Here is a 15,669-nt window from a genome sequence, read left to right on the forward strand (position 1 = left end):
TTCACCGTACGGCTCTTCGCGGCTGGACCCGTGATCCGTGCATCCGGTCTCCCCTCGGGCCACGGGAGCAGGGTCTGTAGCCGGGTGGGGACGCGGCGGGTGGGAGAGGCTGAGCAGGAGGGGGCCTGGAGCCCCCCGCCCTCCCAGAGCGCTGCCCAGGGCTGGGGTCTACAGAGAGGCAAGGGGGTGACTCCCGAGAGGTGGTCCTGACACCAAGCACGCGGTCTGTCGGGAACAGAAAGGACAGAGTCAGTGCCGGGACCCCCGCGAGAAGCCCATCGAGCACCCGTCATCTGACCCGACGCCCCGACGTGGCCGCCGCCCTCGCTGCCCCGGCCTGGGCTCCCCCGAACACAGCTGGACCAGACACGGAGGAGGCACGTGGACCGTCCCGGCTGCGATCGTGTCCCCTTCTCAGGCCCACCGTCCCGCATAAGACACGCGTGAAAACACGAAGCCCCTCCCTGGGCCCGGGCCGGCTGCGGTTTCTGTAATGGGGACGCTGACCTCGCCCTACCCAGCGCCCCCAGAGGCATCTCCCCGGCCCACGCGTGCATTCGGATCGAACGGTCAGGGAGGGGAGGGGCAGCCGGGCGGGAGACGCCTGCTCTGGACACTGAAGGTGCTGCTGGACACCTGCCCCGGCCAAGGCTCGGGCCGCTCACTCCAGATCCCCGTTTTTACTTCGAAAGGTGGTCTTTCCTGATGGACCTTTCAGGTGAAGCCATTCCCACCACCACGGACGAGAATGAATGAACTGTGCTCTGGACACCGAACACCGGACACGTGTGGGGCGACGTCCGCCCAGAGTGTGCGCTGCACAGGTGTGCAGGCGTGTGCGTGCGTGTGCACGGCACGCAGCCCACGCGGCCGGCCTCTTGGGCGGGCCACTTACCTGGGATGGAACCCACGTGTGTAAAAGCCTTTCTTTGTGACCACGAACCTAACAGACACAGCACAGCACGCAAAACTTTGGAGGAAGACCGCGCAGTCAGCAAGAGCACAGCACACCGGGCTGCCCGCGGGCGGCGTTACCTATCCGCCAGCTACTCGCGCCTCGGCCGCGGCTCGGGGTCCATCAGGAGAGGCCGGTCAGGGCTCGGCGCGGCGTCGGCCGGGGCTCGGCGGCTCGAGCTCCTCTGCAAGGCGAGGACAGACACTGAGCCCGCGGAGGGGAGGCCGGGCCACTGGGGAGGCTGCTGCCCAGAGTGGGGCATTGGCTAACGGCCTTGCCCGCTCCCCGAGACCACCCTGGCACGGCTGGGCTCCCCAAGAGGGCACCCGGCCCCAAGGGAGGAGCTCTCTGCCTGTCCCTGTGTCCCTGTGTCCTTCTCTGTGTGCCTGTCCCTGTGTCCCTCTCTGTGTGCCTGTCCCTCTGTCCTCTGTCCATCTGCCCGTCCCTCTATCCCTCTCTGTCCACCTGCCTGTCCCTCTCTGTGTGCCTGCCCGACCCCGTCCCTCGGCCCCGTCTCTGGTCAAACAGAGGAGTCCCGGCCTGAGACCAGAATCTGGGAGGTCCAAGGAGTCACAGGGCCTCAGGTCAGCGGGGCCACAGGCATCTGAACACTGAAATCTTCTACTCAAACTGTATGAGTTTCTCAGTAACAAGGAAGAAGAGAATTGTAGGAGTCGAAGAATCACAAGTTTGAGCTGCAGAATGTTCTCTGGCGAGGAGGGGGTGAAGCAGACAAGCGCTGGGGTGGCTGCTCTTTGCAGGGGTGGAAACGCACACGACTGTATGTGCAAATGGACGTAGAAACCAGAAATGCACACGTATATATAAATGACCTACCTGTGTACACACACGGTGCTTGCCATGTTTTTCGCTTTAATAGGACAGGTGAAAAGAAAAAGCCATCCATCTCAAACGCAGTACGTCCCCCAAAAGAGCTAGTCAGGTATTTGTTCCTCCCAAGTTTTGCAGAAATTGGACGGTTCCCCAGCAACAACACATTGACCCTGTGTGTGCCCAGAGTGCAGGCTCCAGGCACCCTGGTGTCACGGCCGCGGCTACGGACACACAGAGCTCGGGGCCCTTCTCCAAGCGGCCAGAGTCTGGCTTCTGCAAATCAACTCTAAATGAACTCCATCAATAGTCAGAGGAATTTAATTTTAGCCTGGAGTTGGCATGATTTAACCAATCTCATAAGCACCTCCTGTGACTTATTAAAATGTTCCTAACAATTTCATCCTGAATGTTTTCAAGTGTGTGAACAGCAAGATGAAATGATGTAACTTATTCTAACAAATTCTGATGGCATCAGATTAAAAAAATTTCGATCGCCAATAATTACTTGAACTTAAAAAATGTACCATCCTGCTAGTTAAAAAACAGTGCTAAAGCTGTATAACATATGAACAGTTATTAAAAGAAGAAAAAGCCTTTTTTCTTTTGCTTTAGGCATTTTCCCATTAAGCAAGCTGTCTTAGTAAAGCAGTAACACCAAACACAGATCTTCAAAGTGTGCCTGATTCGGAGCACACAGAAACGAGGCATCAGGTACACAAACAACTGAAAACAGATACGCTGTGTCCCTGAAGCCTTGGCTCTGGATGAAACGCCTTCGATCCTGGGCGGCAGCCACAGAAAACTGTGTGAATGGCTCTATGTGCCCGAGAGAGAGGCGCTACGGCCCTTTACGGCAAGGTCAGCGCCTTTTTCTAAAAATGATCAGACTTTTTAAAAAAGTTAAGAGGGACTTTGGTAAAAAAGTTGACCCCAAACACATCTGTCCTGGCTTTGTCTGCAGCCCGGTGGCACGGCCTGAGTCTGGCCTCTCCAGACACCCTCAGTGCCACCTGCAGAGCGGGCTCTGGGACTCAGGAGCGGCCCCACTGCTCCGTGCGGGGACCAGGACCAGCCTCGCGGCAGCCGCCTGCACAGAAGGGCTCTGACGCTCCCCAGGGACACGTACAGGCACCGGTCAGTGGCGCGGACGACAGGAGCCCGGCACCCTGCATCCCCGACGCCAGTGGCCCAGTGCTGCCCGGGGCGGGACTGTGAGCGCGGCTCCGAGCTTAACCGTCAGCCCTGTGCGGTCCTGCGACTAAGTCCCAAACATGCAAAAAGACAGAAAAGCGTCACCTTGTTCCGTTAGAAAGTCAGACTGCTGGAAGTCTGAGAAAGCATAAAGACGGTGGGCTGCTCGACAGAAAGGCACTGGTTCCTAGTCTGCCGGTCCCAGAGGTCAGAGGTCAGAGGTCAGGAGGCCATGCACATCGTTAAACAAGGTGGTTATTTGGGCAAAGAGGCCGGAAGACGAAAGGAACGAAGAAGGGAAGAGACAAGAAAAGGCGGTGAGTCCGGTGAGACGGCGGCAGCCTCTGGACGTCCCTGCAGCCCCTGGAAACCAGGCCACACCGGCCCCCGCGGCCCAGCCCAGCCCAGGCGGGCAGAATCCCTCCCCTCGCGCTCCCGTCTGTGTCCCGCCTACGTCCAGCCCCGGACAACTGTGAGCAACTCGGAATGAAGTTGTCAGACGTGGACCTGCACTAACCCCCCGTGCGTTTCGTCTGGGCACCGACTTTACAAACCCAGCAGAATCCCCAGAGCTGGGGCACTGCGCTCAGCACTTAAAACCAGCACCAGGGATCTGAAGGCTTGCCCACCCGACCCGTCACCTGCTGGGAGGGGAGCAGGGGCAAGTGCCGTGACTGCGGCTCCAGGCCCCGGAGGTCCACCTGCTTTCCACCCCAAAGCCGGCCAACAGCACTTGGGGACTGAGACCACGGGGCCCCCGAGCTTCCCAGAGTGACTCAGCCCCAGGACGTGCCACTTGCCCTCTCCTGTTGTCACCCTCCCTCCTGTCCCTCCCCACCTGCATGCCCCGCCCCCTTCACTGCACAAGCACCTTGCTACAGGTGAGACGAGCATCCTGCAGCATCGGGCCCTGCTGTGGCCTCTGCCCTCTCACTAGCATCCTTCCTCCTCCTCCTGAGGCCTGCACCTCCAAGGGCAAGTCACAGGGGTGAGCGGGGAGCGGGGAGTCACAGGGGTAAGGGGACGGGGGACACCCCCTCCCCAAGAACTCCGGGGAGGGCCAGCGTGCTCTTGGGAAGCTCTGAGTACCACCTCTGTGTCTGATGCCAGTCCGGGCATCCTTCGTATCGCTCATCTTTCCTGAATCCAGAATTCAGCTTGCTGGCTTCTGTTTGGGAGTGTGGAAAACAACAGCCCTACCTACTCATAACCAGAATTTCCCAAAATAAATGCTAAAGTTTGAGCCAAATTCACCATCCCTAAAAATAATGCAATTTTACCTTCAAGGTAATGATTAGTTGGAAAAACTTTTTTAAATGTACACAAAACAATTTGCCTTTTGTATTGGCTTCACCTTTTTCTCTTAATCTTTTTCTTAGTTCAGGGAGTAGCCGCTCAAGTCTAACCACTGGTCATCTAGGTTCAGGTGTAAAACCACGTGTCATCATGGAATTCGTTAGTAACGGTGGACTGACCGCACTTCCAAACCCAAACCTTTCCCGCTCCCCTTTCTAAGGACAGTCCCCACGGCGTGCGGGGCAGTACCTGGACTCTCTCGGTGGCGCTGGGCCACAGCTGCCTGCACAGCACTTTCTTGAGGACGTCGGGAAGGAGGCTGACGGCGACGAGCAGGACGATGGCCAGCCAGGCGGGGCCGCTGGACAGCATGTGTATGAACACATAGTACATCCTTTGATAACTGAGGAATGGCCTGCAGCGTCGAGGGGAAGAAGAAACATAACACGATGGCAGGAGAAACACCGAAATCCTGGTCTGTTTTCTCTACTTGCACGAAGAGCCCATTTGTTCTGGCAGTTTTCACTTTGGTCACGACAGTCACTGGACAAGCCACCTAGCCTGCCTGCTGGAACTGATGACAGAAACACTGGGGTGTGACCTTTCCCTGTAACGCTGCATGTTAACCCATGGGAAAAGGAGAGGAATTCTATGAAGTCTTCCCAAAGGGGAAAATAAGTCCCCGAAGTTCAGTTTCAGAATAGCGGGAAAGATTTTAAAAGATGAAGTAGGTGATTTTTTTTTGTACCTGAGAATCATATCTGCGCAATAGCTATTAATATGGAGGAGATATGCAAGCATGCATATCTTCATGCATTCATATCTGCACGTGTCAGCAGAACGATTAAATACTTAAAAAAATATGCCATAGGGACTTCCCTGGTGGCGCAGTGGTTGAGAGTCCGCCTGCCGATGCAGGGGACACGGGTTCGTGCCCCGGTCCAGGAAGATCCCACGTGCCACGGAGCGGCTGGGCCTGTGAGCCATGGCCGCCGAGCCTGCGCGTCCGGAGCCTGTGCTCCACAATGGGAGAGGCCACAGCAGTGAGAGGCCCGCGTACCAAAAAAAAAAAAAAAAAAAAAAATTTTGCCATAATATTTTTAATTTCCATAAAAATACAGAGAATGAAATGACTCTCCTGCCAGGTGAATCACAAAAGCCTCTGGAAAGGGGCAGTGATGATGCTAAACTTGAGTCACACAGCTTCACGGCTCCGAAGCCCCAAGGCCCAGGAGCTGGCCGGGGAGTTTTCGGGGGAGCCTCCCATTTACAAAGCCGCTCTGGAGAGCTCGCTAGAACCGCATGGATCTTTGGCCTGGGGCAGGGCTGCTGGAAACCCACCAAAAGCTGGTCTGGTCTTCCTGGATTTCCTGGTCTCCAAGAATGTGCAACGCACGGCTCTCGCCACTGGGGGGTCAGCAACAGAGCGGGTCATTGGGTGCATGTCAGCTCAGCAACCTCCACGTGGGGACCTGATGGACCGGGGAGCCACTCCCCCATTTCTGGGGCCACCTGCCCCTCCCGGGAGCTGAGGTCAGCAGGGGGGACGCCAGGTGGAGGGGACACTGCTTCTGGCCTCCCGTTCGGCCAGGTTGTGGTCCCGGGCCTCACTCGCTTCCCCCAAGTCCCAGCCCTGCTCAGGAAATTCTCCATCTTACGGGGGAGGTGGAAACGTAAACGGGAGAATTGCAGGTAAATCCGGCATGCGCTGTGACAGGGGAAGGAACGACTGCTTGGGGGACCAGGTGGAAATGCCCGCCTGGGAGGTGACTCGAGGGAAGAGTGGATGAGGCTGATGGGCCGCCGGGTTTCGAAAGACGAATAGGAGCTCACCAGGCAGGCTAGTTAGAAAGGACGTCTGGGCAGACGGAACAGCGCTGGCAAAGGCAGGCTTGTGGCAGATGCCCAATGCAGCCACTTGCTGCCCTCGTCAGGACTGACCACGGTACTGCAATGGTCTCTAGACTGCTTGTCTTGTTTGTGTTCCACTCCCAAGTTCACTTTCAACACAGCAGCCGCGGTGACCTTCCTAAACGTGCAGTCTGACTCTGATGCTCCTCTGCATGAAATCCTCGACGGCGGCAGGCTGGGGTCAAGGTCCTATGTGGCCGACAGGCTGGACCTTCCTTCCGCTGCCGGGCCCTGCCCCAAGGTGTTTGCACGTGGGGCTCCCTTCCTTAGGAAGGGCTCTGTCTGGGGTCCGACTGCCTCGGCCCAGGGCCAGCTCCCCTGGCGCACCCACCATGACGATGACAGTGCCTTTCTCCCAGGTTTCCGTTTAAATAAGCTTTTTTGCAGAGGCCTTCCCCAACCTCTGATCCGAAATAGGTCCCTTGCTGTAGCGTCTGGTCTGCTCTTCCCTTGTCATATGTATGATGCAGCGTGTCTCCCTCACTGAGAACCTGGCGGAAAGGAGCAGGGACCACACCCACCTCGTCCCCTGCGGGCCCCCTAGCCCTGGCGCCATGCCCCTCCCGCACACAGGAACGAGGTCATATGGATAATGAGTTGTCAGCCCTCTAGGAAAGACACTGCAGGACCAGTAACATAATGATGGTTCTATAATTATCAACTCCATACCAGATAATTCCTCCCCAGAGGAGGGAGAAGACGACGTAGAACAGCAGTGACCCCCAGATCACAAAGTGGTTTATCCAAGTCCAGTAGTGTGTGTCCAGCGCCAGCTGAAAGAGGGAAAAGGTGACTGATGGTGGTGTCGCCTGGGCGTGGCCCCGTGAGCCCTGACAGCTGAGGAAGGAAGCCAGAAAATAATGGAAACCACCTTAATTGTAGCCAAAATGCCTACATAGACCTGTTTGGGAAAAACACACTTTAGGTTCCAATGGGGAGAAAGGGTTCCCCACGGCCTCCGAGTCTCAACATTGCCAGTAACTCTGCCCGGATCCCGGGGAGATGCTCCCACAGGGCGACTCGGGCGACGGCTCAAGGCGCTGGTTATAGATCTACCCAGGACATTGCTTTGGGATTTTCCAAGACTCAGGTTGGTAGGATTTGGGACCTTCATAATGATATTCCAGGAAGAATCCGACTTGACTTGAAAAAGAGCTAAATTTTCCACAGTACATTAATTTGTTCCAATTAAGATGGATTTTGCTTATACGAGGGGTGGGGCCGATCGCCATTTAAAAGAAGTCCAATCCCCATCCCTTCATACAGAACAGGCTCCTTCCCTCCCTCACCTTCTGTGCAATTCTGACCTTTGCCCCTCGGGGCCAGGGCCGAGTTGGTGGCGGGGGAGAAGACCCCGGCAGGGTCAGGGTCAGGGTCACAACTCACTAGCAGGGCTGACTGTGCCCGGAGCAAGCACGTCAGGTCAGGGGATGTACCTTCAGGGTGACCGTAAACACCATCACCGTGAACACCAGCGTCCCGAAGGTCCAGTTCCCAAACATCTGTGGAGACAAGAGTCCACGTCGTCTCCCACTAGTACGGATTCTCCTCCTGCGCACCCCGCACGAGGGGCAGAGAGCACCTCCCACGGCCCCGCCTGACACTTCCAGCCCCAGAGACGCGGAGACCCCGCGATGTCGCCACAACGTGAGAGGGAGGCCGGCGAGCCCGGCTCACTGGCCCCGGATCCCGCAGCCTCGCCGGGGCGGGTGGTGGTTCCCGCTGGGCGCCCCGTCCTTCCTGCACAGCCGCCCCCGGTGTCACCCCCTCGCTGCTCCCGCAAACGGTGGCCCTGCTCACAAACCAGAGCAGGACGCGCCCGAGAGCTAGAGTCGCGGTCGGCAGGGGGCCGAGCCCGCTCTCCCCACTCGTGTTTCCTGCGGACGAGACCTTTACCCGGGGGCCCAGCCCACGCTCGGTAGAGCGCGTGTCTAGTTTCTTTTCAGCTCAAACACCTGTCGGCTCGGAAGGCAAACCACTGCTGGCATCGTCCTGGGATTGGTGAGAGCACCAGCCTTGTCCCCTGCGGGCGGCGTCACCGGGATGGGGCCCCGTGGGAGTCACGGAAACGGAGGAGGCGAGACACGACAGAGCTGCACGAGGGCCCGGGGCAGGTCCACGGCCAGAACCTCGGACACGCAGCGGCCCCCGGACGAGGCCCCGGCGGGATGTGGGCCCGGCCAGCGGGGAGCACACACGTCCGACCAGGAGACAACACGTTTCTCACCCACAGACACAGACACAAGCGAAAGGAAACACCAGCCACTTCGGAGGCTTCCTCCTGGGGACAAACCAGCCTCTTGGACATGTTATTTTACAAGAGTTATTTTCCCTGAGATTTTGACACCGCCTAAGAGCCGACCCGTTTCTGGTTTGTTGGATTCTGCGAGCTGGGCCTCTCAGAAAACGCGCCCAGTTCTTCTTTAAGAGAAAACAAGGCTTTATGTCACAGAGCATTACAAGCTGGAATAAAGACTGCTTTCCCGTATGGTTAGTTTTCAACCAGAGACATCCCTACACGCGACTCACTTCAGGCGAGCGTGTGGGCTGCAGGCCTTGTGAGGTGTTTACCGAGGCAAGAACCTACGTGCAGAATTCTAGGAGAAAAACCAAAGCGTCAGGACTCTTGTAGGAAACAGACTTAAGGACCCTCATCACTTTATTCTTCGCTTCATCAGCGTGATAAAACTGGGCTCAGATCCACAGCCACAGTGGCCCTCCCTGGAGGTGATTCTGTCCCCGAGGTGGGGGACACCTGCAGTGTCTGGGGACATTTCGGGGGAGGGGGGGCTACTGGCATCCAGCAGGCAGAGGCCAGGGGTCTGCTAACTGCACCGGGGCAGCCCGACAACCACGAACTCCTGGCCTCATCGGCAACAGTGCCCAGGCTGGGAAACCCTCAAAAACAGGGCTCTCTCTTCAATGCTTAATGTCGGGGGCAGGAAGTTTTACCTCTGAGGTGGGTTGCAGCTCGGCAGTGGCCAGCAGGTGCAGGAGGACGCAGCGCCCGCTTCCTTTTCATTGGAAGCTACCGGTTTTAGCCAAAAGCAAAAGGTGAAGGTACGGGGAGGGGGCGGCTCTGAATCCCACGGGCACCGTCAGCTCAGCTGGGCGGGCAGGAGCCCTCACAGCTCTTGTGTTTGCCACCCCTGCCTGGCGGGGATTCAGAGATCTTTTACAAAACTGTTACATAACAGCAAATGTGGGTGTGGAGTACGAGTGGCAGAGTGACAGGGCATCTCCAGCAGCATCGCATCGGGGACAAAGTTTCAATCACTCAAATGGCTTCTCATCTCTTCCCGAGAGGGGTAGGACGGTGCTTCCCAAGGCACTGCTGAGATTCCTAGGATTCGGTAGATTCTGGTGGATGTGGGATCCACGCCCAGCCCAGCAAAGCACAGGGTGTGATTTTTACAGGTGAACAGCAGTAAAGCACAAGTACCTTGAATCAGATTCGGGCATTTGGGTTGGGACCTGGGCAAGGCTGCACACCTGCCCGCCTTCACCTGTGCCCTCTGCCAGCTATCGCAGCTCACTGGGAGGTGATCACGGTAACGCCGCCGTAAGCTCCTCTGGGGTTCCTTATTTAAGGGAGCCCTCAGGTCAAGCTGATAGTCAGTGTATTATTGAATTCGTTGACCATTATTTCTATGGACTTTGGGGGTGATTCACTGGGGCTCCAATTCCCTCTCTCAAAGGGGTGTCCTGAGGGACGGCCTTTTTCCCCAGTGATATCAGTTCCCCAGCCCCCGGGAAGTCCCAGGGCTGATTTCCTAAAGTAACACGTGTCTCCGCGGAGAACGTCGTGAACTTCGGGGCCTCGCTCAGAGGACAGGAGGATGCAGTAGGCGGTCTCCAACCACCCCCGCCCCACCAGGTCCGAGTTTAATTCCTTCTCCCACTCCGCCCTCTCTCCTCGTCCTCAGGACTATCCTGTAGGAAATCTTACTGCTCATAGAAGCTCTAAAACCTAGACCAGCTTAATTTTTGCGTGTAAAAATATTCCATGACAAACATGTCTTCTGTTTTCTCAAGATCGCAGTCACAGGAACAGCTACTACATTCGCTTCATGTGCTGACTGGGAACCTCTGCTGAGTGGCTGGTGTTCTCGTCCTCAGCCCGCTGGGGACCGCTCACGTTCCAGCTCTCTAGACGTCTACTGGCTTCTATTACAACGCGCCCCAAACTTTCAAGCGTTCACCTAGGAATATCCCGCAGTTCAACAATAAAGTAATCATTGTCTTATATTCTCACTTGAGAAATAATACAGCTTTTGATGTCTGTGCAGAAAATGCTCCACAAGTGAATTTCTCTTTTTCAAAAGTTATCAATGATTCAATTGTTCTCAGTAGATCCATGAACGTGCGTACAGAATGATTTAGGGCTTTAGGGGTCACCTCCCGACCATCACTAGAACAGGGCAGCTAAAATGTCCCACCAAGAAGACACATTCGTCCTCCTTGGAAGGAAGGGGACAGCGATGACCGTGATCATCACCGAACCACCTGCTGCCCAAGACCAAGGACATCGCCAGCCACCTGAGGCTGCCCTTGACTTACAGCTTTGTTTTCAGCTTTATCTGAACCAGCCTACAATATCATTTTTGGTTTTGTAAGTGTTGCAACCCCTTTACCTGACAAACAGACAAGAATTTAAGAATCAGTGATCCAGAGCGAGAAGGCTCTGTGCGGAGCCCCCGAGGTACCGTGAGGGTCTAGAGTCAGACCATCGACGGGGTGACTTGCCACGCGTGGCCCTGGGGGCTCCCCACCACCTGGGGCTCCTGTCCTCCTGGTGACAAAGGTCTACCTGGGTCCCCGCAGGTGCCCCTCTGCCTAGTGCTGGTCTTGCTCTCACGCCTCGACGTCTCTAGGTTGTTTATCGTCCCCCGAGCATCAGTGACCCAAGGCACAGCTGTGGACAAACGCCCAGGTCCAGCACCTCACTTGGTACGACTGTCCCGCACGCTGCTTCCTGACATCACCGTGCATCTCAGGCGCTTTTCATGTGACAGGATGTGCGTGGCCTGTGCTGACTCTGTTCCCATGCGGGCCTCGGAGCTCCTGGCCCGTGAGCACAGGGCCCCAGCCAACTGGCGTCTTTTCTACCTCGCGCTCCCTTCCTGTCATCGTCCCAGATTCTAACCCACCCTTTTGTCCCATAACAGCTGAGCAAAGGCACAGAGGTGGCAGGTGGGGGAGGGGTGGTACGTAACCGTCTCATGGAAAAGACCCCTCTAGACGCTGGGATCCGGGTTCCATGGTGGCTCAGGGGGCCCTCAGGAGCGAGTAGCAGAGAAACAGGAAATGGCAGAAGCCCTTGGCTCACGGGGAGGGCCTCAAGGCACCCGGGCCTGCAGCTCCGACCACAGCAGCGGCAGGAGGAGATGCGGCCCAGCCTCGTGCCGGGAAGGCCCCCCAGGCCTGCATCTGGGGCCACTCGGGCGACCAGCACCTGTGTCCAGGATGCACGTCCCCTCCCTGCTCACGCCCGCCCTCTCGTGGGCTTGCAGAGCAGGGCCAACCATGTCACCACATGATGTGAGAGTCAAGCAGTTCAGCAGCTGCATATGGTCTAAAACACATACCCTGGGTTTGAGCTCTAATTCCCTGACCTTGTACAGTATTTATCTGTCTGAACTTCCATTTGTTCGGCTTTAACACCGTGAAACTGTCCGACCGAAGGAGCGACAGCGGTGAGCGAGGGTGACGCCTGCAGAAGCGACTCACTGCCTGGATCCTGGGACCACGGATGCTCGGGACACGAAGTCTGAGCTCTTTAAGGTACACGTGAGGTGCTCACTTAAAACTGGGCCCGCAAGGAAATCTCACTAAAGATGCATAAGAGCAAACGGTAAGACAGCTTGACTCAACTACTGATACCTTATGGCCTGGTGGCACCCGGGAACTATTCTACTAAAACTAAGACAGAGTAAATTCTTGAAAAATGTAAAGATTTCAGAAAAGTGCAATAAGACTTTGAAAAATCCTCAAAATCCATTTAGGGAAAAAGTGGTTTAAGTTATAATGAGAGATAACAGCACCTTTCAGTCACAAGAAAAAAGAAACAGACAAATCGATGGGCAAACACACAGCAAGACTCTGAACTTCAGGCCAACCACGCGGAGGGACAAACGGGCAGAGAGGTGTCCCATCGAACAGGACATGCAGTAAACCTCTGTTCACAAGCTCCCCTCTTTACGTGGACCCTGGGACATCGGGCCAGAAGCAGGATGCCGGGCCCCGGGCCTCTCGATATTCTGCAGGCGGGGCTGGAGGTCGGCCACGGTCAAAGCAGCATCCCCTCCGGCCTCGCATGCTTGTGCGTCTTCCTACTTACTTAGGTCAAGGGAAGTCCAAACAGATCAAGTCCACTTAGAAACATCACTGACCCCGCTGGTGGTCCCCAACATGGAAATACAGGGAGTCACCTCAGCAACAGTGACCCAAGTGGACACACAGGTCTCTGGGACGACCCCAGTCCTACAGACATGGGGCAGCAGCTAACAGCATTTCTACCGACAGAGCACACAGAGGGGGTCACGTTGGAAAATATTTTCGAGAAATATTTTATTTATAATGCACTCCAAAAACACAAAGGACACACCCACAGATTTCTTACCATGTGTGTGTTGGTGGTCACTATCTGGGAGTGGGAAGGAAGCCATGGCAGAAAGAAAAAAGCAAGATACAAATAAAACAACCCCTAGAAATTAGGCAAAAAACCAGAGCGCTGAACGTCTACCAGGAAACGGTAAATCTACTTGTTGCGAAGTAAACAGATACTTAAGGACGTGAACAAACACTAAAATGGGTTAAATACTGAATTATTTCCCATATTTAATAAGCCACGTCTCAATGATCAAATCGAACCACTAGATATACAGCTAACGGTGAGTAAGCTACAGAACTAAAGCCTGGAGCCCCTCAGGAAGGGTGTCCCTACAGGCGGCAGAACTCTGCCATCATGTCCCTTCCATCCAGCTCGGGGGTAGACACCCAGACATGGTCCCCACGGGCTGTGCTGAGACTGCGCTGACCCGGGATCGTGCTGGATTCAAGCTCTATCCCCAAAGAATCCCGGAGCCACAGTGACACGACCCAGTTCCGTACTAACCTGTCCGTTGCTGGTCACGCTTGTGTTTTCAAACATGAAGTAAGCACCGAAGAAAAACACCAGAGCATCGAACACGCCTAAGAACGTCCAGTAAATGAACACCCGCCAGCGGAGGAGAGCATTCTTGGCGATGTCTCTGGGGGAGGCAAAGGGTGGGAACCTGTGATCGCGTCCAGGCACACGCGCCCACTCAGCCCCCACTGTTTCCACCGGCCCTGCGGTCGCCGTCCTCGTCCGGGGGCCCCTGACTCGCGGAGAGCCCCGAGGTGGCAGAGCTGCAGGGACAAGCAGGGACGGGAGAAGGAGGGCCCTTGGAGGGGGCGGGGCCCCTACCGACACCCGCTCAGCCAAGCCCCGAAAAGCGGGTCCTGGAGAAGCCCGGCCGCGAGCACAGGGCTCCTGGTCTCCCGCCTGGGGTCACCCCTCACAGCCTGTCCACGTTGCGGCCAGGCCCTCATCTCCACCTGTCAACTGGCCAGCACACGCTCTGAATGCACGGAGCCTGTGGGATGCCAGGTGGGCCTCACGACTGACCACGCCCCCGAGCCACACTTGATGCTCTGCGGCTCCTCCGGCCACACCGCCTGTCACTTCACTCAACACCACACCTGGTCCCAGAAAGGCCCTGGGACAGCTTGTAGCACAAAGCTGTTGTAACCGAAACCATCACGGTCAAAGCACAGTAAGAAGGGAGCAAACACGCTGAGGTGTGAGGGGCGACGTCCCCAGCGGACACAGTGGGAAGGACCAACAGACATTAAGTTTGAGCTTCCTGGGAGCAAAAGCAAAATGCTCTCCAGACTTTGCATTTTACTACATACAGATATTCCTGAACAATTTCTGTTTGAATATTTTATTTCTCAAAAGTGGACTGTGATGGCACTACAGGAAGAAAGATGCCAGCGCTCACACTTCTGCTTCTGAAAGTAAAGACACAGGACACAGGGACACGCTGGCATCCACTAATGACAAGACCGCGGGCTTCCTGGACCAGGCTGCACATTTCATGACAGGACTTCCTACACCTGTTAGTTTAGTTCAATAAGACAGAGAAGCTGCAGGATTCCCTCCGGGTGTGTGTCTAAAATGGTGTGTGTTCTCCTATTTTCTTAGACTTACTCCTGTATCATTAAATGCACGTGACAAACTCAGAGCTTGCTTTTTTAATCACCTACAGGGATTATTTTGGACCCCAACACTTCAAGACCCCATTTAATGGCTAATGATTCTGATGTAGGCCGTGGGGCTGGTGAGGTGTCTTGACTGTGTGGCCACAGGACTCACACACGTGAAAAGCCTGCACAGAATTAAGTGCACACACACGTGAGTACACGTGTGCACACGAACAAGGACCAGTAAGACGGCTGGGCATGTCACGTTGTTGCCCTGCTTGTGACCTTGTCCTGTGGTTCTGCAGGATGGTCTGTCAGATGTCACCACTGGGGAAATTGGATAAAACCTCACAGAATCTCTCTACTATTTCTTACAACCACATGTGCATCTAAAATGTTCTGAAAATAACACGTTTAATTTACAAAGCCACAATAAACAGTGACACATTGAATCGGCCAAAGATCCTGGGATGCAGTTCTGAGATAGCAGAAAAATCTTTTCCTTGTTATTAAAAATACTTTTTAGCAGAAAAGAGCACCCTGAGATCAGATATGTTAACTTTTCTCTTTTCTCACTGAATGGAACCTATTTGGACCTGCAAGGATCATTTAGGCCATAAATCCACTGGGGTCACAAGGGGACAGAAACTCTCACCCCAAGTTCTTTCATAACCATTGAAAAACAGGGTAAAATACAAACTGGCCTAATGTGTACGTTTCAAACGCAACGTAAATCATCTGTCTGAATTTGGAGTATATTTACTTAAATTACATTGCTTCCTACTTGAAGAATCTCCTGTGGAAGCAAGTGTGTCAGCTGACACTGAATCGTCTGGTTTTTAAGTACTTCAACCAGGTACTATCTGGATTCGCGGCAGGGCTGCCCGGTCCTTCCCCTTGTCTACAGCGGCCGTGTGCTTGAGGTACCTGTAGAGGGCAGGGTCTCTCTTGAGCGCGTCCATGGCGACGTGCTGCTCCATCAGGCTGTACAGCAGGATGGGGAGGGAGGTGAAGCTGATGTTGTACAGCGTCAGGTAGGCAGTGTCGTACAGGGTCTGCAGGACCGAAAAGCCACGTGAAAACAGCACCCGGGCATCTTGACAAGATTTTCGGATAATTTGTTTCAATATGCATAGGTAGTTTTCATTTACAAAGGCCCACAAGCACGAGCATTCTAAAATGTACACAGAGCCATTTTTCTACAGATACAGGAGGGCAAGGATATTTTTCAAAGTGTCATGATGTCGACTAGC

At 55.1% G+C, this 15,669-nt stretch overlaps 1 protein-coding gene across 2 annotated transcripts in view; it reads right to left on the reverse strand.

The window, feature by feature from the left end:
• Positions 1–1,046: 1,046 nt before the first annotated feature.
• The window catches only part of ATP11A (ATPase phospholipid transporting 11A), a gene marked incomplete at both ends in the record, with an annotated part of 116,464 nt that continues 101,841 nt past the window's right edge, over positions 1,047–15,669 (reverse strand). The window contains 6 exons of one of the 2 annotated variants that reach the window (XM_079721922.1): positions 1,047–1,139; positions 4,526–4,691; positions 6,857–6,960; positions 7,624–7,689; positions 13,305–13,440; positions 15,344–15,471. In XM_079721922.1, coding sequence (XP_079578048.1) covers positions 1,047–1,139; positions 4,526–4,691; positions 6,857–6,960; positions 7,624–7,689; positions 13,305–13,440; positions 15,344–15,471 — 693 coding nt within the window. Of the gene's footprint in view, positions 1,140–3,094; positions 3,173–4,525; positions 4,692–6,856; positions 6,961–7,623; positions 7,690–13,304; positions 13,441–15,343; positions 15,472–15,669 lie in introns of those variants that run through there. The other variant, XM_079721923.1, reaches the window with a different exon arrangement.

Source organism: Hyperoodon ampullatus (genome assembly GCF_949752795.1).
Source record: "Hyperoodon ampullatus genome assembly, chromosome: 16".
In the NCBI taxonomy this organism is placed as follows: Eukaryota; Metazoa; Chordata; class Mammalia; order Artiodactyla; family Ziphiidae; genus Hyperoodon; species Hyperoodon ampullatus.